Below are 25,102 nucleotides of genomic sequence, written 5' to 3' on the forward strand. Positions count from 1 at the left end.
ACTGTTTTATTTTCTCTTGCTGCTTTTAAAATTCTTTATTACTGCTTTTTGGCATTTTAATTACTATATGTCTTGGTGTGGACCTCCTGGGTGGGTTGATTTTGTTGGGGGATCTCTGTGCCTCCTGGATCTAAATTTCTGTTTCCTTCTCCAAATTCAATAAGTTTTTGGCTATTATTTCTTCAAATATTCTGCCCCCCTTTTCTCTTATTCTTCTTCTGGGATCCTTAAAATGCAAATATTAATACATTTGATGGAATCACTGAGTTCCCTAAGTCTATTCTCATTTTGCATAACTTCTTTTCTCTCACTTGTTCACTTTTTTATTACTTTCCATTACTATGTCCTCCTGATCACTGATTCATCTTTCTGCTTCTTCTAGCCTATTTATTCCATACAGTATATATTTTTTATTTCAATTATTGAGGTCTTTTTCTTTGATTGGTTGTTATTTCTGTGTCCTCCACTCTCTTCTCAAGTCCAGTGAGTAGCTTTATGATCCTTACTTTAAATTCTCTACCAGGCATATATTACTTATCCATGTTTCCCTTAGGTCTCTTGCTGCGATTTTGTCCTGTTTTTTCATTTGGGACATATTCCTCTGTCTCCTCATTTTGCCTAACTCTCCATGTCTGTTTCCCTGTGTTAGGAAAGTCAGATATATCTCCTGCTCTTCAACATAGTGGACAGAGTGTTCACCCTTAACAGGTGGTGCTGGTCCCTTTCCACAGGAGACGTGCAACTGCTGCCAACACAGGGGCCAGCTGGGCAGGGGCACGGTGCCTGCAAGTGTGTGCATCAGTCCTCTTCTACAGGGGATGCACAGTATTTTTTGCTTCCTTTTAAAAACTTTTCATTATTCCCAAATATGAATAGTAGAGGTTTATTATAAAAGATTAAAAGGATTCAGAAATGAATACTTTTCAAAAGAAATTTTTTAAAAATGTTTTTATTTATTTTTGAGAGAGAGAGACAGCATGAGCTGGGGAGGGTCAGAGAGAGAGGGAGACACAGAATCTGAATACAGGCTCTAGACTCTGAGCTAGCTGTCAGCCTGATGTGGGACTTGAACCCACGAACCATGAGATCATGACCTGAGCCGAAGTCGGACACTTAACTGACTGAGCCACCCAGGCGCCCTCAGAAATGAATACTTAAGAGCATATTGATGGTCTCTCCAACCCATCAAGTGCCTTCCTTCCCAGTTTCATCTTCTAGGTTCTAGTAGCCATTAACCTCTATTAAACAAAATTTTTCCTTTGCTTTTCTCCATAATGCTACTTATTGCTATGTTTATTTCTGCTTTTTTTTTTTTACTTTTAAAAAATGATATCATGCTGTTTATTTCCTTCTATGACTTATTTTTCACTTATTAGAGTTTAAAGATTTTATCCACGTTGCTGGTGTAACTGAAGTTCTGCCATTTAAATAACTGTGAAATATTCCGTCATTTAAACGTTGATCAATGATTTTTCATTCACTCTTTTGTAAATGGACATTTGGATCTTGTAAAATTTTTTGCTTGTTCTTAGGAATAAGGCTGCTGCAGGCATTTTCGTACATTCCTTCCAGAGTACATTTGCAGGAATTTCTCTAGGGTAGGCACCACTGTGGGTCCTATGGTAGGCAAGTAATCAGATTTAAAAGATAGTATTCAGTTATTTCCAAAGTGGTATGCTCCTGCATATGTAAGAGTTCCTGTTGCTCCATATCCTTGCAAGATCTTACACTGATATTTTAAATTGTATCAAATGAGTAAGAATAAATGGTATCTCCGTGTTGTTTTTAATTATAATTTATCTCAAGATTTATATTTCTTCAGTTGTTTTATTTCAAAATTTGAATTTAATTGCATTATGATCAGGAAACCTGTTTGAGATCAATACTTTGAAATTTATTAAGACTTGCTTCATGACCACATATTGATCAATTTTGTGAACTTTCTACATATGCTTGAAAAATGTGTATTCTCCAGAGGTACATTATTTTTATACATTTATTAGATCAAGGTTATGAATCGTGCAACTCCAATGTTTTACACGCTTAATATGTTTTTTTACCTTCTTGTTTTATTAATTGCCAAAAGAGTACATGAAAATTTAGCACTGTATAGTATCCTCACTTCCCTTCTATGTCTTTTTATCTCTCCTTCATATTTTGTATCTTTTTGTTCCTCTGTGCTGCACTCCAGGAAACTTTTTCAGATTTATCTTACAGTCCACTAATTTTCTCTTTCGTTGTGCCTTCTACTGCTCAATCTTTCCACGGAGTTTTCTTTTAATGAGAAATACTATACTTTTATATCAAAAATCATTTTATCCTTTTCTAACCCACCTGGTCAATGTTGTAGTCTCATATTCCTCTATTCCCCTCTCCCCGATTCCTTTTATTTTTAAAAACACATTGTAGGGGCGCCTGGGTGGCTCAGTTAGTTAAGGTTCCGACTTCGGCTCAGGTCAGATCTCATGTTGTGGGTTCGAGCCCCGCGTCAGGCTCTGTGCTGACAGCTAGCTCAGAGCCTGGAGCCTGCTTCCGGTTGTGTCTCCTTCTCTCTCTGCCCCTCCCCTCTCATGCTCTCTCTCTCTCTGTATCAAAAATAAATAAAACATTAAAAAAAAAAACACATTGTATAAGTAGCTATTGAACATTGTATACTCCATGGTTCCAAAATCTGAAGTCCTTTTAGATCTATTTCTGTTCTTTGTTTCTGTTGACTGTCATCCTTGATGGCTTATTTCTTTGTATGTTCTTTTATTTTTGACTGAGCTCATCATCATGGGACCACTCTGCAGTTTTACAAGACCTATGTGCCAGCATGTTCTTCCAGGGAAGATCAGCATTAGCTTCTGGCATTTGTTTATGGCAAGAAGATCAGGTTCCACTTTAAATCAGAATTTCCTTCTTGGGTTTTTGCTTGTTTGTTTTTTAACATTTATTTATTTTTGAGAGTCAGAGAGACACAGAGCATAAGCAGGGGAGGGGCAGAGAAAGAAAGAGGCACAGAATCCAAAGCAGGCTCCAGGCTCCAAGCTGTCAGCACTAAGCCCGACGCGGTGCTCGAACCCACGATCCATGAGATCATGACTTGAGCCGAAGTCAGATGCTCAACTGACTGAGCCACCCAGGTGCACCTTCTTCTTGGGTTTTTTAAGCCTAAACAAATAATGTACATTCAAGCCCCAGACTCATGTAAGGTTGGGTCAATTATTTTTAAGCTTTAGGAGTCTTCTACCTTCATGAAGACTCAGATTCTTAATATCAAAAACTTGTATAATAAAAACTGCTTACAGGGCTGTTTCAAGGATTAAAGGAGCTAAGAAATAAAGCCTAAGCTGCACATTTGATACACAGCAGGTGTTCAATAAAAGCTTCCTTCTCCATTCCTAATCCTCAGACTTCAACTAGTAAGCTTCCTCTTTTGCTTATGCAAATCTTCTCATTTAGAAACAGCATCTCTCTTAAGCATAATTTTTCATACATCTCTTAAGATATATTTTCACATTATGTTAATTTTCTATAAACGAATGTCATTTAACACACTGGGTCTTAGACTTGCCAGCTGTCGTTATTTATTTCTCTATATTTCATGTGCTTTTCTAACTTCAGTTCTTTGAAGACAAGAATGGTGGGTACATAAATGCTCAATGTACTCTGTTAAATGAGAAAGTCCTCTCACAAAACAAAGAGTAGTACACCAACACGGGGCACGTGCATGTAGGGGGCTGGTCACCAACTGAGAGGGCACACGAGGGACAGGGTGGTTGTCGCGAGGGGAAGTGCAGAGGTGGAAAGCAGAAAAGTACAGATACATATGTCTATATATAAAATCATATACCATATGCAACATAGCATATAAATCAATCAGCCGTAAACTCATAAAATATGTACTGATTTTATCATTTTCCCCACAGTAGGCACCAGGTAAGACAATTAGAGAAAGAATAAGTCACTAAAAATATATCACGTAATCCAAGTATACTGAAATAAGAATTATGGATAAAACCATTCAACTTACAGTATAACAGTATCTTCCTTTGAGGTAATACAAAAAAGGTTCTTCTGGTAAAAACTGGATTGCTTTATCCAGATGCTCCTAAAATAAAATCCAAAACAAATGCCGTCTCTCAGGGTTCAGGTGGTGTTGAATGCAACTGTACCCAAGTTCAAAGGGGTTTACAGTGTTGTTTAGTCCTCCTCTTCAATCCCTATCATTAATGTAAGAAGTCTTACCAATAATTCAATTATCTGAAATGATTGCTCACAACTAGGACCAGACTGTGACAATGATTTAATTAAGCTATGGATAACTTAAAGCCAAATATCACTATAAAAAGTAGAAAACATCCAAGTGACACTTCTGTCTGCCCATGACTTGCCTAGCCAAACCTGATTCAGAAGCATGCTTACACGTTTCAAATGATTAGGATATAATGGAAGGAAGAGTAGCAGAGCTAGGTGGAACTATTCTCCTGACATTATTAAAATGGGTATAAGGAGGTAGAAAATAAAGAAACTTCTTTGCTCATTTATTGAGCTATCAAAGCTACAGGCATATTATAAATGATTTACACACATATTACTTATTTTATTCATTTATCCTGGTAAGTTTAAGTCCTAGACTGGATTCTATTCCTCTCACCAGTCAATATGCAAGTATTGTTAACTAATTATTCCCAATCATGTTTATGATGTTGGTGAGCTCATGACCAAAAGACTAATCCTGCTTTTGAAAAAATAATACTCATCTACTATATGAGTTCTTTTGAGACCTAAAATAATAATCTTCAATCACCCAAATAGTTTCTTTCTCTTTTTGTTTTTTTGACACAGCACTATTTAAAGACTGTCACTTCATTTAAATAAAAAAAGATAAGGGCACTTGAGTGGCTCAGTCAGTTAAGCATCTGACTCTTGATTTTGACTCAGGTCATGATCTTGTGGTTTGTGGGATTGAGCCCTGCATTGGGCTCTGTGCTGGCTGCCCGGAGCCTGCTTGGGATTCTCTCTCTCCCTCTCGCTCTGCCCCTCTCCCTTTCTTGCACATGCTCTCTCTCTCAAAATAAATATATAAACATTAAAAAATAAAATAAAAATAAAAAGATAAATTCCTTGAGATTGAGGTTAATTTGGTTTTTTTATAACTTTTTTTTGGAGAGAGAGAGAGTGAGAGAGTAAGAATGAGCAGGGGAGGAGCAGTGGGAGAAGAGAAAGAATCTGAACAGGCTCCATACTGGCCATCACGGGGCTCAGCTCCATGACCATGAGATCATGACCTGAGTCGAAATCAAGAGTTGGATGTTTAATTGACTGAGCCACCCAGGTGCCCTGAGAGATAATTTGATGAATAATTTGATTTATACCTTTTAATGGCACATATAGGTACATGAAAATATTTTTAATATCAAGAAATACCTTGAAGCGATGTCCATAGTTGATTTTATTCTGTAAGCCCTCAAACTCAGACACATAGCCACACAAGACTGCATACCTGTGAAGGATGAAAACAGTGGACAGTGTGTGAACTTTTAATCAGATACCACCAAATGAACACTTAAAAGATCTCTCTAAAGCATTCATTAACATTTGATAAAAGTATTCATAGAGATACAAGGGCCCTAAAAATTGTAAATATTTGATATTAACATGAGGCCGGCTTCCTGAGCGATAATGGGGACACTAACACCGTCTATCTCACATGTGCGCCACGAGGGGGATACCTAACACGTGTAATTGCTTAGAATATGCCCTGGCACACAGTGAGTTCCAACAAATATTAGCTGCTTCTACCACCATCATCAGCATCACAGTCACAAAGAGGCTCTCAGAAAAAGTCTAGTCACGACAGTAATAGATTGAAAAAATATATGGTGTCATCATATCCCGGTTTCTCCTTAATAAAATTAAAGGTAAAAATGTCACGGCCTCCCTTAATATCATATGAAAACAAGGTTACGTATCATGACTAAAACAAAGTAATTTCAAAATACACTTTTTTTAAAGTTTATTTTTGTGTGTTTGAGAGTCGGGGAGGGGGCAGAGAGAGAGGGAGAGAGAAAATCCCAAGGAGGCTCTGCACTGTCAGCATGGAGCCCAAAACAGGGCTCGAACTCACAGACCATGAGATCATGACCTGAGCCAAAATCAAGAGTCAGATGCTTAACCCACTGAGCCACCCAGGTGCCTCTGCTTTTCCTTTTCTTCATATTTTTGAAACTTTTATTTATTTATTTATTTAGAGTGCAAGCAGGGGAAGGGGCAGAGAGAGAGAAGAGAATCCCAAGCAGACTCTGCAATGTCAGCATAGAGGCTGACGTGAGGCATTCAATGCCAAGAACCGCCAGATCATGATCTAAGCCAAAATCAAGAGCTGGACGCTCAACCAACTGAGCCACCCAGGCACCCCATGAAGATGCTTTCCCCCAAAATTCCCCATGACCTTCAATCCTTCCTTGACAACACTGCATACTAGAATATGGCATCCCGTGAATTTCTTACTTTTTTTCCACTGAGAATATAAGTTATATCAATAATTATTTGAAATAAGTTGGGTGCTATATTTGTTCAGCAATTTTCTCCAAAATCTGGTGGTATATTACTTTTCCTATTTGAGTGTTTCTGTCTGTGCAGTCTTCAGAGTATTTCAGAGTGTTTCTTTCTGAGGCAAAATATTCATTTACCTAAATCTTTCAAGAGCAGGTATTAATTTTTACTTGCACTGTCATAACTGAAATGAAAGATGTAATTTTGGGTATTTATATTGATCATTTCTGTGGATAAGCATAACTTTCAAGTACAAAAATGAACTGAACAGGGGCGCCTGGGTGGCTCAGTGGGTTGGGGATCTGACTTCGGCTCAGGTCATGATCTTGCAGTCCGTGAGTTTGAGCCCCACATTGGGCCTCATGCTGACAGCTCGGAGCCTGGAGCCTGCTTCAGATTCTGTGTCTTATTCTCTCTCTGCCCCTCCCCCACTCACGCTCTGTCTGTCTCTCAAAAATGAATACATGTTAAAAAAATATTTTTTAAATGAACTGAACAATTTTCTTAATTTGGAACAGTAAGACCATTCCTGAGCACAAAAGATCCCATAATTTGCACAACTTATGACAAACAATAAAATGGTCCCTTTTCAGTTATGACCTCTTGACCTCTTAATTTTGTTTCTATATAACCAACCAATCTGCAATAGCAGAAATAATGATAACTAAAGCAGCCTACAAAAGTGATCTGAGAACTTAAGCATCTTAGAAGGCAATATTATTCACAGATTCTACAGTCATGCCGCACGTCACATAGCTCTGTGCACCCACCAGTGACTGAACTTGTAGGAAAAGACCCCTGGACGTGTGAGTTCTGTAAAACTGCAGTGTCCCCTCTGGCCTCACCATGTTCTTTTGAACTTCTCTCTGTCATTCTGTTGTATCACTCCTCCCAGGGGGTTCCAGAAAGTAGAGCAAAATTCCACACAGCTACACCCCCAAATTCCCCCATTTCTGTTACGGGCATCATGTGTACTTAAAACCTTAGACCACTTTATAAAAAAAAATAAGTTTTTATTACAAATTTTTTTTAATGTTTGTTTATTTTTGAGAGAGGGAGAGTGTGTGAGAGTGGGCAAGCAGTAGAGAGACAGACAGACAGACAGAATCTGAAGCAGGACCGAGGTTCTGAGCTGTCAGCACAGAGCCCAATGCAGGACTCAAACTCATATGAGATCATAACCTGAGCCGAAGTCAGACACTTAATCGACTGAGCCACCCAGGCGCCCCAATAAGCTTTTATTTTAAAATGCCTTGAGATTTATTGAAAAGTTGCACAGACAGTAGAGAGAGTCCTCATATACCATATTCAGTTTTCCCTACTGTATACATCTTCCATTACTATAGTACATTTATCACAACTGTACTAATACTTTTAAACCAGATTGACACATAATTTTCACAGTGTACCATAATTAATATGGTATTATTAGCTAAACTCCCCACTTTATTCAAATTTTCGTGTTTTTCCCTAAATTAAAATTTGACACTTTGCATCCTTCCTTCCACATTTACCTCTATTCATTCACACATGTGAAAATCTTTTGAATTACTATTGTCGTCCATCATACACTCTGCTTCTCATAATTTTGTGTTACTTGCAGCTTTTATAACATATTTATTGTATCTTCACCCACTACAAAATTACGGAACATGCTAGTGTCTAAGATACTAAGAGACGTGGAAGCCTAGAATCGTCCCCAGGTTGCCGGCGGCTACTCTGTAGAATAATTCTGGTTAAACCCCTCTCTCCATATGGGTGACCCGGAGGCGTGCCCACGTTTCCGTATCTCGTCCACAAGAACGTTGTGAGTAAAATGGACCTTATCGCCTTGATTAAATTCACATATACTAGTTCAATTTCCCTACTCTCTATACTAACAAAGAAAGGAAAGAAAATAAACAAATCATGTCACATGTTTGGAAAAATTTGTTGGATCTATTTGAACTTCTTCAGCCAGAGATTTACGGAACAATGAAACATTTGTCCTGGAATCAAAAGAAAAACATCTGTGCTCACTGACCTAGAGTGGTCGGATCAGTCATCTATTTTCTGGACAGCAGCATGAGACTGACTAACGCGCACCTCAAAGCATTGACAGTGCTCTCTCAGCCCATTCTCTCCAACGCACTCCGAGCGAGGAGAAACGGGAAAAATCCTATGACTTATGAATACCATGGCACGAAACATGCACATTTCCCTTATAAATAATCTGTCATACAGTTTTATGCTTTTCATAATCTGTTTTGAAGTCTTTTTCTTTAAAGTCTAAAATATTATTTATCTTCCTACATATCATAAATTCAAAGTTCACCCGACCACTTTTTTCCCAAAGGATCATCATTTCTTTTCTGGCAATCAGTTCACCTATGTCTGTGTGTGTGTGTGTGTGTGTTGTTGTTGTTGTTGTTGTTCTTCTTCTTCTTTTATATTGTTCATCTTTAAAAATGTAATTTAATGGGGCGTCTGGGAGGCTCGGTCAGGCATCCGACTTCAGCTCAGATCATAATCTCACGGCTTGTGGGTTCGAGCCCCACATTGGGCTCTGTGCTGACAGCTCAGAGCCTGGAGCCTGCTTCGGATTCTGTGTCTCCCTCTCTCTCTGCCCCTCCCCTGCTTGTGCTTGCTCTCTCAAAAATAAATACACTAAAATAATAAAAATAATTTTTTAAATTAAAAAAAGGGTAATTTAAAATCTTATTTCACAAACCATCTCAAGTTGATGGGAATGACGCAGAACGTTAATTCATAATATGGTCCTTTACCTCCATCTAGAGGTCATTCTTACCATACATGCTTTAACAAAAATTCTGTACTGTCTTTGCATTGCTATTGAATATATCTTTAATAAATGACAAACATTCCTGTTTCGACAGCTACTAAAATAACTCCTTTAGTTTCCCTGCAGTACTTCTGATTCAGCACAAATGCTATTTATACTGTGAGAAAACAGAGGAAGTATAATGTAACAGAACACCGAGTATATATGAATAAAAGATCTGGTCTTTGTTTTTCTACTGACTGTGTGACCTTTGCTTACTAACGACCTATCCCCCCAAATACCCCCCACACTACCTTGCTCACCCTGACCTCTAAAATGGAAACATATTGTTCTGTAAATCACATGCTGTACGGCATGTGGCTATAATTTGTGAACAGTAGAGCACAACAAATATGTAAGATATTATTTGTAATTACGGTCAGGCCTATTGGGCTGACGAACTACAAAGCCACAGTGACTTTACTCTCTTGATTCTAGAAGTATCTTAGGCTGGTTCAACAAAAATGACATTTTTGCAGACAGCTTCTGAAGATTTAAAGTGTCAAAGCTTTTTGGAAAAGATGAAAATGGAAAGCAAGTCTTAAAAATATTTGTTGATTCCCTCAATAACATTGATTCCCTCAATGTTAATCCTTTCTGATAATTGTTCCTAAAGATGGCATCCTTTATTTCTAACTGAAGCTTACACGCTATCACATACCCCTTTCAGCCATGGGTCTGCAAAGCTGTGCTACAGGGCAGGGAGCAAACCTTTTAGGCGTTGGGGTCAGACAGTCAAGGTCACAACCACTGAACTTCACCGCTGTGCATGAATGCAAAGATGGGCTGCGCACCAGTAAAACTACTTATAAAAATAGGCTGTTGCCTCCCGGGTAAGAGTTTGTCATTTATGCCGAGTGAATGAGAAAATGTCTTAACATACTGACAAAGGCCTTTTTATGATGCTTTATTACAATTAATTATGAACTCAGTTAACCTGAATTTTAACCATTCTTTCTCAAGTCAAAGTTTTAATTTCTCCTTTTTCATCACTCTAAATGCTGCTATTTAATTGGATGAGAACTCTTGTATTCACGACCTACATTATAATACATTCTAAGAATTAAGATAAAATTGTCATTTGAATGTATTAAATTTTATCAACTGATTAGATTTTAATATTTTAACATTACAAATTGATACTGAATAAAACTGATATGAAACACAACTGGATCATTACTGCATTTGTGTGTGTGTATGTGTGTGTGTGTGTGTGTGTGTGTGTGTCTGTCTGTCTGTCTGTGTGTTGATAAGATTTAACCCTGGAGTGAAATCCCACAGTTTCAAAAAAGGCATCTGTTCATAACAAAAAGTAAAAGAAGTTGAATGAAAGAAAAACAGCCAGATTAGTGTAAGACCCACTGGGTAACCTACTAGGGACTTATGTACAATTTCTTCCCTACTAGGGAGTTATGGGTTTCAGGGTAATTATGAAGTCCCCAAAGAAGACTCAACATTCTTCTTCCATGAAAATCAAAAGCTCACACTGATAAATGCTCTCAAATTGAGGATTAAAATCTATTGTACATTTTATTTATTTTTTAAATGTTTTTGAGAGAGAGAGAGAGAGAGAGAGAGAGAGAGAGAGAGAATGAGTGGGGGAGGGGCAAAGAGAGGGAGACACCAGATCTAAAACAGGCCCCAGGCTCTGAGCTGTCAGCACAGAGCCCAAGGCAGGGCTCAAACTCATGAACCATGAGATCATGACCTAGGCCAAAGTCAGATGCCCAACTGACTGAGCCACACCCAGGCACCCAGAAAACCTACTGTACATTTTAAATGTGACTCTTCAGCGATGCAGACTTATGGGAGGGAGAAGGAAGACGACCACAGAGTACGAACAAATGGGGCGGGGTGGGGGGAGCAGATCAGAGTTAAAAGGAGGGCTTGGGTGCTTTTTCTGCCTCTAAATCTGGCCGGTTGGCTCCCAGACACTCCCAATATTAAAAAGGAGGTGAAGACAGTGTGACTTGATCAATACAAATTCATTACAGTTACCACTAAAAGTGGAAGAAAGGAAGTACGTTAATGCATACATATGTTAATTTATTAATATTAATGGCAAACTAGATGAGAAGGTAAAGTCAGTGATAGAAATAATAGCCAACACCCTCATACCCTGGGAAAATGATCTTAAAGTTATATACTAAGATGCTACCTTTCTCCTAGTCGGAGGTAGAGAAGTGAGGATTCCTGTAAATGGAATTGTTCAGGGGACACCCCCTCATGGAAGGGGCAGGGGGCAAGCTTGTACCTCATCTTAAGCAAAGTGAAGGCAGGTCAAAAGATCTATTTTTATTTTGGCCTGTGCCCCTTGAGGGACAGAAAATAAAAAAGTCCCTTGACTCCTAACCAGAGAGGCTCGAAGAGGACAGTGTGAGTGGAGCTCCCCCTGCTGGTGGCAGAGTAAATAAACAGGTTTGCAATTGAGAGTTGGTGGCGTGAAACAGAATTTCCCAGGGGGCAAAACAGACCTGCAGAAAGCGAGCCAGTTTCAGAGAGATTCTGTCTAAAAGTGCTCCAGGAAAATAAACTACTTCCAAAGAGGGTTGATTTTCTAGAAACTGAGGTCTGAGAGAAAGGTCATAAATAAATTTATTACACTTATCTTCCTAGCACCTGAATTACCTATATTGCTGCAAGGAACCAAAAAATGTTGTAAAAATGCAACTACAAAGTATTAATTAAAAACAGTATATTTCTTCTTACTTGTGTTTTATAATTCTAAACAAAGGATCCAAAATAAAACGTATTCAAGAATAAATTTGTTTCCCCAAGGGCATTCAGCTATATCCATCCAATGAATTAAATTCCCTTTATTTGAGCTTTCTTATATTTCAAGTGACTTCTCTGTGACCTGTGGTATTTGTATACGTGAACTCATTAAGGTATAAAAAATGAGTGATATGCTTTTATTCCGTGATTCCACATTTCATTCAGAAGCATAACATCCCTTTAGTATTTGTTTTCAAATAAAATGGTAAATCACATTTCATTAGGATTTCATGTTCAAAGGCACTGCACTTGGTAGATTCACTTATGAAATCTTCGATGAAAGTTTACCCTGAATACATTTTAAATATACATATTATAAAATATGTGAGACTAAGAATAATTACTGTGCTATCTACTAAATATATTTTTTGGTGAATGTGACTGACAGGTTAAATGGGTCGATAATATCTTAAAAATCAATTGTAATATATACAGAGGCATATGAGAATTTTAAAAGACTGTGTAAGTTTTATGTACTTACCACAGATGACAATGACCATTCATGGGTGCTCTGGTAATAGCTTTTTCCCCCAATGTCTTTCCTGAAAGACAAATGTGCTCACATTTAGTACCCTCATGTGAGTTGGGGGGGGGGTGTAGATTACTGAATTAAGTCAGTGGTTCCTAAAATATGGTCCCAAGACCAGAAGTATCCCTTACAGAAAAGCACATTTCTGGCTACCAGAGAGACTTACTCTGTAACAAACTGCGGGGCTCAGCGATCTGCGTTAACTAGCCTCTGGAGATTCTGAGGATGCTCAGGTGCTAAGCTCACTGGACTAAGTGATGTAGCCAAGTGCAAGACAAGTCATTCAATCATTATTTGAAAGCATTAATAAAAATTGTTTTATAACTGGCCAACATTTACTGTGTGCCTTCTGAGTGCCATATCATCTGGTGGGAATAAAAAGTCAAATTAAGACACAGTTTTTGCCTTCCAAGGGTTCCCATTTCAGTAGAAAGCAGGTATATAAGCATACAAATTGCACATAAAAACTAAAAGCAAGATGACAAAGAAGAGAGAGACGGTGTGTTAGAGAACAGAGTACTGAGATGTAGTGAGTCCCGTCTAAAGGGAAGGCTTTCCAGAGAAGTGCTTACCTAATCATGCACAAAAATGAACAGGCTTGATACATAAATAACCCTCCCAAATCATTTCCCTTAGTTTTAGAATAACCTTTCACGATGTCATAATTACTTCGGATAGAAGTTTGTCTATTGGCCTGAAAAATCAAAATGCTTGCAACGAAACGGAACAACATTCTGAAAATCCTCCTCAAAAAGGGGCTGCTTCATTTTACACCGTCTCCTTCTACCCTGCTCCACTTCTGCTGTTGTTGTGGCCTTGAGGAGAATTTCCAGTGACATGCAAAACGCTCTTCTAAATAAGTGGTGGAGATAATCTTTATAAATAAGGATCTTTAGTTCTGAACCCATTTTATCTGTTAATTTGTTAAGGTGGTACACTCTGTTTTATAGCTCTATCTGTTAAGGGAAATATCTCCCGTATAAAATCTACCTAAAATGGAAAAAATTAAATAGTGAAGTTTATTAATACTAACTGATAGTATATTGTAGACATATATTAAAAGAGTGATTTTTAAAAAAAAATTTTAACATTTATTTATTTTTAAGAGACAGAGCATGAACAGGGGAAGGGAGCAGAGAGAGAGGAGACACAGAATCTGAAGCAGGCTCCAGGCTCTGAGCTGTCAGCACAGAGCCCAATGCGGGGCTTGAACTCACGGACTGTGAGATCATGACCTGAACTGAAGCTGGACACTTAACCGACTAAGCCATCCAGGTGCGCCTGGAAAAGTGATTTTTAAATAAACAAGTGAAGGGGTGCTTGGGTGGCTCAGTCATTTAAGCGTCTGACTTCGGCTCAGGTCATGATCTCATGGTTCATGGGTTCGAGCCCCACATCAGGCTCTGTGCAGACAGCTCAGAGCCTGGAGCCTGGTTCAGATTCCCTCTCTCTCTGCCTCTTCCCCACTCACAGTCTTGCTCTCTCAAAAAATGAATAAAAATATAAAAAAAATTTTTTTTAAATTAACAAACAAGTGAAAAACATAGTTTTAAATGTACACACATTAAAAATGAAATCAACGTTTTAGCTACTTTGCCAATTGAACAAAAATAGCTTTTAATGTACAATCACCAGCCTAAAATAGAGGAGAGGCCATCACCCTGAAAGCACAAAAGGAAGCTGGGTCGGTAATATGCAGGCTGGTTTTGCAAACTCATTTATGCAGCTGAAGTCTAAAAGGAAAGTCGTTTCGCTTACAAAATGGTACTTTGTGATCTATCCGAGGCACCTGTATCGATCACTTAACTCTGGAAATTATAATAATGTTCCTTTAGATATAAGATTCATAGTTTACTTGGAATACAAATTATGAGTACATCAAAAGACACACTGCATAATGCTATACCCCATCCGGAGTTTTATGAAATAATTCTGTGCTCTCCAGTGACCAAAGCATGCGTTGGGGTAACAGTTTTAAATACGCTATTATGGGGAAACCTAGTCAGCACTTCCTCCCCCTTCACACTGAGTTCCAGTGCCCCCAACGCTGGTCTCAGCTCTAACGCACTCTGCCATCCCCTTTCCTAAGCACTTACTACCCGAACACTGAAGTATAACGGGCTGTCTCCATGTTGATCGATCCAGCAAGTTCCTTAGCGTGGACCGTCTTAATCACATTTACCTCCATCCTCTCTCCCTTCTCTGCCTCTCTCCTCCCCTCATTTTAACATTGTTCCTGGACACAGTAATTTCAAATAAATATTCCTAAATGGATAAAACAAAGAATTATTTTTAATATATTTCAATACGTGAATGAATAGAATACGTGGTAGGCTTTTACTCACTTTTCTTGACACTATAGATGTTTCTCATTTTTTAAGATATATCCTATTCTGATCTCCATTTTCGTCCCCAGATTTCTTCCAGCCTATTTTTTTTCCGTTTTTACCACTTCTTCCATGAACTCAATTAAACTTCTACTCCATTTAAAAATAGAGATCCTGGGGTGCCAGGGTGGCTCAGTCGGTTAAGTGTCTGACTTCAGCTCAAGTCATGATCTCACAGCTTGTGGGTTCAAGCCTCACATCAGGTTCTATGCTGACAGCTCAGAGCCTGGGGCCAATTTCGCATTCTGTATCTCCCTTTCTCTCTGCCCCTCCCCTACTCACACTCTTGTCTCTTTCTCTCTCTCTTTTGCTCCCTCAACAATAAAAAAAATTCTATAAAAACAAAATAAATAGAGATTCCAAGTAATTTCAAGTATGTGAAACTCTTCTTTCCACAGGAAAGACTACCCTGCATCAACTCCCAGCCCCTGCTATCATATCCTTTCTGTGATTACTCGTAACACCCTGCATTCTCCTCTCCTCATGATGTATTTCCCTTGGTTTCTTTATAATGTGTGGTTATTTCCATACTACTGCTTCCCCCACAAAGCTATCAGCTTGTCTACCATCTGAGAACATGTGAATTTGCTTTCATTTCTACCTCCTGTCAAACACAGGATGACCCCTGATGCCCAGGGTAGGGCAGGTGCTTACGAGCAATAAAAAGCCTTCATACTTTAACAGTTTACATAGCTAGAATGTGATTTTATCAGTAGATATGAAAATAAATCTGTTTTTTCTCTTCGGTTAAATGTTTATTTACCCTAGAGTTAGTAAATCTCTTCTCTAGATTTCCATGTTATGTATGGCCTGAAAGATGGATCACTACAGAAAAACTGTCCCACGATGCTGATGATGAGTATGTGGCAGAAACCACTGTGCAAGGAAATCTACGTGGAAGGAACAGAATTACCATGAGTTTCTGGAAATATTTCCTTCTTGGAGATAAAAAGTGACAGGGAACTAGAGTGGACTGAGATCTGAAGCATCATTATTTTCCTGCTGTTTCGTCCTCATGCTAACTTGAAGAAAGAAAGCTTGGAAAAGACAAGGTTTGGAATAAAGAAGAAACTAAGGAAGTTTGATGTCAGCTTACAACACTGAGGCTCAGAGAAATGGCAGTTAAGGGGCTTTATACACAAAAGAGTTTTGAGATTCAGTGACAGAGACATATATGTATAAAAGCTCTGACATTATGGCATCTTATTACGATGGAAAATTTCAAAAATATGCATAAAAGGGGAGAGGACAGTTGCATGAACTGTCATGTACTGTGTCATTCAGCTCAAACAATGATCAACTCAAGGCTAATCTTGTTTTATGGAGATAAATTTTGAAAACAACAACAACAACAACAGACATTGAAGTTCAAGTAGTTATCTCTTTGTGGCACCTCAAGTTCTCCCTTACAGGAATCAAGGAGGGTTATATTAATTGTGCTGAAGACAATGATCTGCTGCCTCTTCCTGCTCCTCAAATATTACCTAACTTTCTGTCATAAACTTTAGTATCTGAAATTTGAGTTTTTCAGCCGCCTATTCTAATATGCTCAAACATTTTTAAAGAATATATATCTTGGTCCTAAAAAAGTATTTCTGTCCTTAGACTATGTGTATTTTCCAGTACTAGGATATATAAAATAGACTAAACATATTGGTTTTAGCTTAAAATAACTTGGCTTTAATTAAAATTCATTAATGGGTTATGATAGATAATCATCACTTGAGAATAATCAATCTTTATATAATACTTACCAATATTAGCATAATGTTTCTTTTCTTGGGCATTGGTAGATAGCTCATACATGTCTCCATAAGCACGAGCAAACCTCCAAATAAACTCTATTTCATCTCTAAACTGAAAAGGAGAGATAGCACTGTACATTAGATTAACTCAGTTACTTGACAAAACTATAAATGTTTTCCACTGCAACTTTTAAAAAATTAGGTAGGTGAACTGGTATTTATAGATGACTGAATCTAGTCGTGTGCACATAACATTTTAAATTCAAAATATTCGTGCTACAAAAAGTGATTAAAAAAACTTTTTTAATGTTTATTTAATTTTGAGACAGATAAAGACAGAGCATGAGCAGGGGAGGGGCAGAGAGAGAGGGAAACACAGAATCTGAAACGGGCGCTGAGTTGTCAGCACCGAGAGCCTGATGTGGGGCTTGAACCCACGAACCATGAGATCATGACCTGAGCCAAAGTCAGATGCCCAACCAACTGAGCCACCCAGGCATCCCCTACAAAAAGTGGTTTAATAGTGTTACATCTGGATCTCAAAACTCATGAATCTTATCCAGACTCTACCTCTACACCAACATGGAAGAGAGAATTGATAGGTACCAGAATTTGTAAGTTTCCCTTGGTTGTAGTACCTTCTTCTTACTTCTAAGTTACATCCTACCTTCAATATAATGCCTCAATGAGCATTAGACATCACGTATACTCAAAAGAGCAGTCACATTTTTAACCTATGTTACCTATAAATATAATCATAATGCTGAAGATTTTAAAACGTTCAAACAATCTGTTTAGAGTAGCTAAAGCCTCAGACTAAGAATTTAAATTGCTCATGGGAAAGAATGATGTATTGCTCACTGGGATATGGAGAACCCCTCCCTCCCTTCCTTCCTTCCTTTCTCTCTTTACTTCTTTTTTTTCCTTCTTTCTTTTTCTCTTTTTCATTTGTTTTGGTGGTTGTAGTGGGAAGGATGGGCTTTCCCAATTCAGCCCAATGTTAAACACTGAAAAATGACCATTAGTAGATAGACTGAAATACTGATAGTTGTTACATTAATAACCACAAGACAGAAAACTTAAAATGTAGTTTTTCCTGGCTCACAAGAAGGAGTATGTCTTATTCTTTATGTTACAGAGTATGTATTAAATACAACAAAAGGATAAAAATCATATAAAAATAAAGCTGCATAATCATATCTCTGGTTCTCATTTTCATGATCTTAGAGCATAATAAACTTTTATATTTACTTTTTAAAAGGTTAGTTTAGATTATAGAAAAATTTTGCATCAACCATTTAGCTTGTGTAAACCGTAACCCAACTATTATGGTCATAACATAAATGGGATAACAGATTAAATAAAAATTAAAATCATACAGATGCTATGATCTCATATCCCTTACCTTTTCTTTGTGGTCACAAAGTAGTTCAAAACTCTCCATCTTGCTAGATTCATTCATACGTAAATTATCAACCTTCTGAAGAAGGACATCTAAATTTAATTCCTCTATGTGTGTATTAAATGCCTTACGGACTGGAAAACTCTGTTCTTCTGTATCAGTATTAGCTGTGATATACCTAAAATTGCAGAAATAATAAATAATTTATTTATTTATTCTGCATTCTGCATATTGATTTATTTCAAGATCAACTCTCTTGAAAGTTATATTATAATAGCCGGAGTGATTTTAAGATGCAAGACAGTATGCTACTTAGTACAAGAACAGATGAGTGACTGATGGAATAAAACAATGGCCAGAAGTAGATTCATACATATATGGAAATGTGGTGCATGATAGAGTTGGCATGTGAGATCATTTGGAAATTAAGGGATTGATGAGGGGGAAAACTGGCTACACCTATAGAAAACAATGAAATTGAATCTCTACCATATAACATAAAAATAACTCTGGAGGATATAAGGAATTAAATGTTGAAAATAATTTTTTAAACTCTAAGTAGAGAATATAGGTGAATACCCTTTAGTCTTTGGAGCAAAAAATTTTCTTAACCAAATAATGAGAGCATTGATTCTAAATGATTGTTAATTACACATGATTAATCAGTTTGACTATATTAAAATGAAAAACAACTGCTAATAAAAAAACTTTAAAAAATATAAAAATGCAAAATAAAACCCAGAATGGATATTTTGCAACACAACTAAAGAACATGGATATCGAGAACATATAAATACTTTTCTAAAATTCAATAATAAAAACACCATGAACGCAACAGAAATATGCTTGAGAGATAGTAATAGGATTTCCCAAATGAGAAAATACATATATCCAATAAACATAAGGTGTTGAGTGTTCACTAGCAATTAGAGAAATACAAATGAAGACCACAAAGAGATATTGCTTTATACCCATTTCATTGATAAAAGGAAAAAAATCTGACAATATCAAATGCTGGGGAGGAAGTCAATCCACAGGATCTGATGCGAATGTAACTTGGTGAAACCTTGGGAAAACACTTTGGAATTATCTTTTAATACCGGGCTTTCATATACTCTAGGACCCAGTAACCCAGGTCTCTTGCATAAGTGCATATATGTATGCATAGACATGTATAATATGTATATGCACGTATAATATGTATATGTTATATATAGTATATGTATAAAAAATATGTATAATAGATATGTATAATTAAGACAGCAGTACTTTCAAATAGCAAACACCAGGAAACAGCCTAAATGCCCATCAAAGAGTGGATGAATATCACACAACAGCCAAAATGCAAGAAACATGGTGATGTGCAAAATATGAAAGAATCTTTTTTTAATGTTTATTTATTTATTTTGAAAGAGAGAGAGAGAGAAAGAGTGTGCGCATGCACACGCAGTGAGGAGCAGAGAGAGAGGGAGACAGAAAATCCCAAGCAGACTCTGTGCTATCAACTCAGAGCCCAATGCAGGGATCGATCTTGCAAACTGTGAGATCATGACCTGAGCCGAAATCGAGAGTCAGACACTTAACTAACTAAGCCACCAGGTGCCCCAATATGAAGGAATCTTAACAAACTTAAATTAAGAGGAAAAATAAGCTCTTAAAATTATATACAACACAATCCCCTTTCCATAGAAACAATCAAAATGAAATGTGTTTTAAGGAATATACACACAGGTGCAATAAAATGATATATGAAAAAGGAAGGAATGAACAATATAGATTATAGATCCACGATAACAGTTCTCCTCAGGCGAGGGGAGGCAGAGGAGCCAAATGTTTGATGAGGATTACTGTCTCCGTCCTATCTTTTGTTTTAGGAGGTAGTTTCATGGATGCTTTCACATTATTTATAATAACTAAGTGAATAAAAGCAGCACAAGCGTGGACCAGTCATGAGAGCTTGTAAGAGTTAAAAGTAGTTTTAAATACAATTCTATGCACCTGAGATATAATAAGAAAATAACCAAAAGGAAGTAATTAGTTGAATATTGGGCATAATATTCTTTAGAGCAAAAAGCTTTAAATTTAAAGAGGTACACAAAGCACTAAAAACGGTTCAATTTGTGACAAAGAAAGAGCAATTTTAGACTCCAGGCATCTACAAACATGAGTCTCAGATATATAGAAAACACAAATTAACAATAAGGAGAAATTGAATCCACTATCAGAATGGGAGATTTTTAACATAAGATTCTAAGTAATTGATAAAGTATGAAAGAACGTAAGGATACAATTTAAACACCAAACGAACAAGCTTAGATCCAATCAATATATATAGAACTTGATATTGAACCCCTGGAAAACAATGTCTCTTCCTGTACATATGGAAAATCTATGAAAACAGCCATGGACACTGGGCTATGAAGCAAGCCACAACTGATAATAATCTCTTGTGAAGACCATCTTCCCTTTTCACAATGCAACTCAATTAGAAATCACCACTAAGAAGTAGGGGGGGAAATCCCAATATTTAAAAATAATTGAAACAGTTCCAACTACATGCTTACGGGAACGGCGAAGATGGAAAAGACAAAAAATGCCCAGGTCGCTGGGGATGTGGAGCAGATGGAGCTCTCATACATGGCTGATGGGAGTACAAATTAGTACAACCGCTTTGGAAATATGTTTGGCAATATATCCTAAAGCTGTCATATGCATATTCTGTGGATCTAGCAATTTCACTCCTACGTATATACCCAAAAGAAATGTGTGCACATATTTATCCGTTCATAATAGTCCATAAGTAGAAAGTACCAAATGTCTATTAGGAACAGAAAGCTTACACATCGTAGTATATTAACACAATGGAAGGTATTTTGTCATGAGAATAAATCGCCTACAACGACACACAACAAAATGCATGATGATCACAAGAGAACGTCAACTGAGAAAAGCTAGACACAAGTAAGTACGCAGTGTATTACCTCATTTACATAAAGTAGAAACAATTTTAACTGATGTCTACATTTAGAAACCAAAATGGGTTATCCTGTTGGTGCCAGGGAGTGACTGGATGAGGGAGTGTTGGGAGTAGCTGAGGTACTGATTATATTCTGTCCCTAAATTTAGGTGCTGACTTTACCATTTATTCAGTTTGAAAATCCATTTATCTGTATACTTGATATTTGTATGTTTTTCTACATGTATGTTTTATTTCATAAAATTAAAACATTTTCAAAAAGATAAACGTTGGGGTGCCTGGGTGGCTCAGTCGGTTGAGCGTCCAACTTCAGCTCAGGTCATGATCTCACAGTTCGCGGGTTTGAGCCCTGCAATGGGCTCTCTGCCAACAGCTCAGAGCCTGGAGCCTGCTTCAGACTCTGTCTCTCTCTCTGCCCCTCCCCCATTCGTACTCTGTCTGTCTCTCTAAAATAAACATTAAAATTTTTTTTAACTCTCAAAGAATGTTATATATTCAGAAGACCTATATATCAATGCTTGATGTTATTTTCAGATCACAGAAATATTACAATCGTCACCCAGAAATTTGAGAGTGGTCAATCTGTAAGCAATTTGTTAAAAGCCTGAAACAGCTTAATAATCTTTGACTTCCAAACTCCAATAATGTCAATAAACTATCAAAAAAAATACAGCAATTACAGTTAAATTTAGACTGCAACGTGAAGGTCTTTTTTTCAAAAATGCAGTGAAACTGAGGAAGACAGAAGATTTCTGTGAGAACTGAGCAGTGAATACTATGGACTTTGGAGCGTGCCTGCTGGAAAAATTTCTGCTTTGAGCTACCCTTGGAAGAAAAGGCAGAGTCTGAGGCCACCTTATTTTAGGGACTGTAATAGATGAAGAGGTGCCTTCATCTTGAGATGAAAGAGCAATGTTTTCATCTTCCAAGGAATCTGAAGCAATGTCATTCTGAGGTGGGATAAAGCTAGTAGCATTTTTATAAAGTGAAGGATATCCAACATTACAGAAAAACAGGGGTAGTTACTCTTGGAGAGGGATGCTGTTGCATACGAGGTGGAAAATGATCGGTATGGTGACTTTGAGAACCAGGATGAAGGGCAACTTTCCTTGATTGGCCTCTTTCTTCAGTATCAGCAGCAATCTTGCTTTGCTGACAGGAATAGGAAATAAGAGTTGGAAGAGAAAGTGATGTGGCTGTGCTATGTTGGTAGATGCTTCCAACAACAGTGTTCTGATGTGCTGAAGAGTTAGCTCTTGTTTCAAAATTCATGAGACGCCCAATGTTATATTTGGGAGAAGAAGGGCTTATATATTTTTCAGCACCAGCCGTACTTGAGCTTTTAGAAACTGTTTCCATTTCATCTGGATTAAAGGTTTTATAATGTCTTGATTGAAGATCAAAAAAACTAGTGCTCTCATAACAGGAAATTATACTAAGTCTAGGGGTACAGTAGAATCTTTGGGATCTAAGGACAAAATGGGTTGAGGAATATTTTAAATCACTGAAGCTGCCTTTTTCTTGAGAATCAAAATTGGCTCTACTTTGTTGTCGGTTGGGGAAAATACCACTTTTCTGAAATTTCACAAATAAAGGTTTTCTTCCAGAGAAAGGTGAATGGATAGATGCACTTGATGAAGAAGATAAATTTTTACTTCCTCGTCGTGAACTGACTTTAGATACTGCAGATAGATGAGCTCTTTCAGGACCAAGAGATATAGTTCAGTGAGTAACAGAAGAGGCTCCAAGGTGTAGGAGGTCTGACTTGATCCACAGGATGATTTGGTAGGAGGCTCTGATCGTCTTTGCAGTGGCTAGAGTGAGAAAAGTGTCAAATGAGGAAAAAAATAGGGAGCAGAGGTAGAAACCTGCCAAGCCTCCTGAAGAATAACATCCACTTTATCAATATGGAAACAACGGGGGATGAAAAAATAATGGCGGCTGAATTGATGGTCACACAGATGTACCCCCACAGAATGTCCCCGTCTAAAAGATTATCTCTACCTACACAATACCTGCCCAACCTCCTAAATTTGGGGAAGATGCACTGAAAGAGTCAGGGAAACAGGCAGAAGGAAAGATCAGGGGAAACACACGAGAGGGCACAAGAACAAAAGTCTCCCCTGAAGGAAAGGGCGGGACTTCCTGTTTTAAATCATACTATCTGTTTGAGGCTCTTGAACTACTATATTTAAAAGAGTGAAGTAGAATAAATTTATGCTCTATTGACTAATACATTTTAAAATATTAACCGCCATGGATGAAGTGGGACCTCTCTAGAGAGAATACTACAGATAAATATCCAGACATTCCAGAGATTTAGTTATTATGGGAAACTAACGGAAGCATTAAAGCTTGGTTTACAAATGCTTCGATGTTCTTTAGTGCATGAAACATATGGAACAGTGGGGTTTTTTTTTCTTTTTAAAGGCTTACCTTAAGCATTTTCCCATATCGAATTTAATCCAAAGTAAATCTCTCCCTTCCTTTCTAAGCCATCATCCTTAAGCTATTAAACGCCCTGTGTAGATGGAACAGAAGACTGAATGCTCAAGCTACGTGTGGAATTAACATGGCAATAACACAGAATGTGATGACAGCAGACTCTAGAATCTGACATCCGGTTAGGATGAACTTGTTCTGTGGCTCGCCTTTCTGGAAAGCTGCGATTCACGTGACTGGGGGATGCATTCTCTAACTCCATCGTGTTCAAGGAGTCAGCTAACAAATCAAGGACGAGAAAACAGGATGAAGGACGAAGGCAGTAACGCATTTAATATCTGCACAATCCTTTGCCCGGCCAGTCTCTCTCACTTGCTGCCCTGCGCATCCTGGGCCTACTAATCCATTCTTCTTTCACAGGAACACTCCGTAGGCTTTTATACCTTCTGGTGACATGGAAAAGTGACCATTACAGACTCTGGTCCAAAGATATATTAGGAAGGAAAATAAAAACATAAACAGCAAACATCATTGTCCCCAAAATGAAACAAGCTGTATCTACGTTGGCAGCAGAGCGTGCCATCGGATTGTGTGGGCCACATGCCCTGATTATGGAGGTCTGTGTGCGACTGTTTCTAACCCCTTTAAACAACTTATAATCATTTCAGAAAAAGGGTTTTCAGAAAAAGAACTACTGTCCTTTCCTTTCCCAAACCAACTCGGAGCACTGCCCAGATAATAGGTGTGCGTGCAAAGCCAGTGCTGACATGAAACACAGCCTTAAAAATAAACTTCGTTACTTCTCAGTATCCTGAATACCCTATTACTACCTCCTATTTCTGATCCTTTCCTAACAATCTTCTTTGGGAAACCTTTGAACAAATTACTTTTCAAAGGCCTATCCCTCCCTAATTTTCATCTCGTAATTGTCAGTTTGATAATTTGATTTTATTCCCATAGAAGCTAATGCATTAATCACCACTAATGCTTCACACGTAGTTCTTGGGTCAGAGAGACACGACCTTCTGATGTCTAATCAAGCAGTATGATCACCAGCGTATGTGCGCTGGTTCTCCCAGACCCCAGGTCCCGCGAGGGCAACGCAGACGGCCCAGAGACTCTTGCATTCACTCTGATCTGTGCTACAAAGAAAAGACCACTCAGTTTAGGGACTACTTTTACCACAAGCAGTAGGCACATCTGCTAAAGGTGCTGTCGGTCCTGGAGGGAAACCTGGCCTCAGTCCTCAGGGTTTCTCGCCACCATCCTGAGATCTGGCCTAGATAAGAGTGGTCACGCAGACCTGACACCCTTCGCAAAAATTAGCTCAAGCTGGAACACAGACCTCAATATAAAATGCAAAACTGTCAAACTCCTGGAAGATAACACAGAAGGAGAAAAACCTAGATAAATTTTGGTCTGGCAATGCCTTTCTAGATGGAACACCAAAGGTCTGCTCCCACTTCCTGGATCGGTCTTCAGTC

General features: G+C 37.9%; 1 protein-coding gene across 3 annotated transcripts in view; it reads right to left on the reverse strand.

Annotated features, from left to right (window-relative positions):
• RMDN2 (regulator of microtubule dynamics 2) overlaps window positions 1-25,102 on the reverse strand; it is a 61,520-nt gene that overhangs the window by 21,942 nt on the left and 14,476 nt on the right. For 2 of the 3 annotated variants that reach the window (XM_029937927.1, XM_029937926.1), the window contains exons 3-7: window positions 18,203-18,377; window positions 16,807-16,909; window positions 12,618-12,678; window positions 5,413-5,488; window positions 4,016-4,093 (exon numbers count right to left, since the gene is read on the reverse strand). In XM_029937927.1, the coding sequence (XP_029793787.1) occupies window positions 4,016-4,093; window positions 5,413-5,488; window positions 12,618-12,678; window positions 16,807-16,909; window positions 18,203-18,377 (493 nt within the window). The remainder of the gene's footprint in view (window positions 1-4,015; window positions 4,094-5,412; window positions 5,489-12,617; window positions 12,679-16,806; window positions 16,910-18,202; window positions 18,378-25,102) is intronic. The other variant, XM_029937928.1, reaches the window with a different exon arrangement.

This window comes from Suricata suricatta, chromosome 4, assembly GCF_006229205.1.
Source record: "Suricata suricatta isolate VVHF042 chromosome 4, meerkat_22Aug2017_6uvM2_HiC, whole genome shotgun sequence".
In the NCBI taxonomy this organism is placed as follows: domain Eukaryota; kingdom Metazoa; phylum Chordata; class Mammalia; order Carnivora; family Herpestidae; genus Suricata; species Suricata suricatta.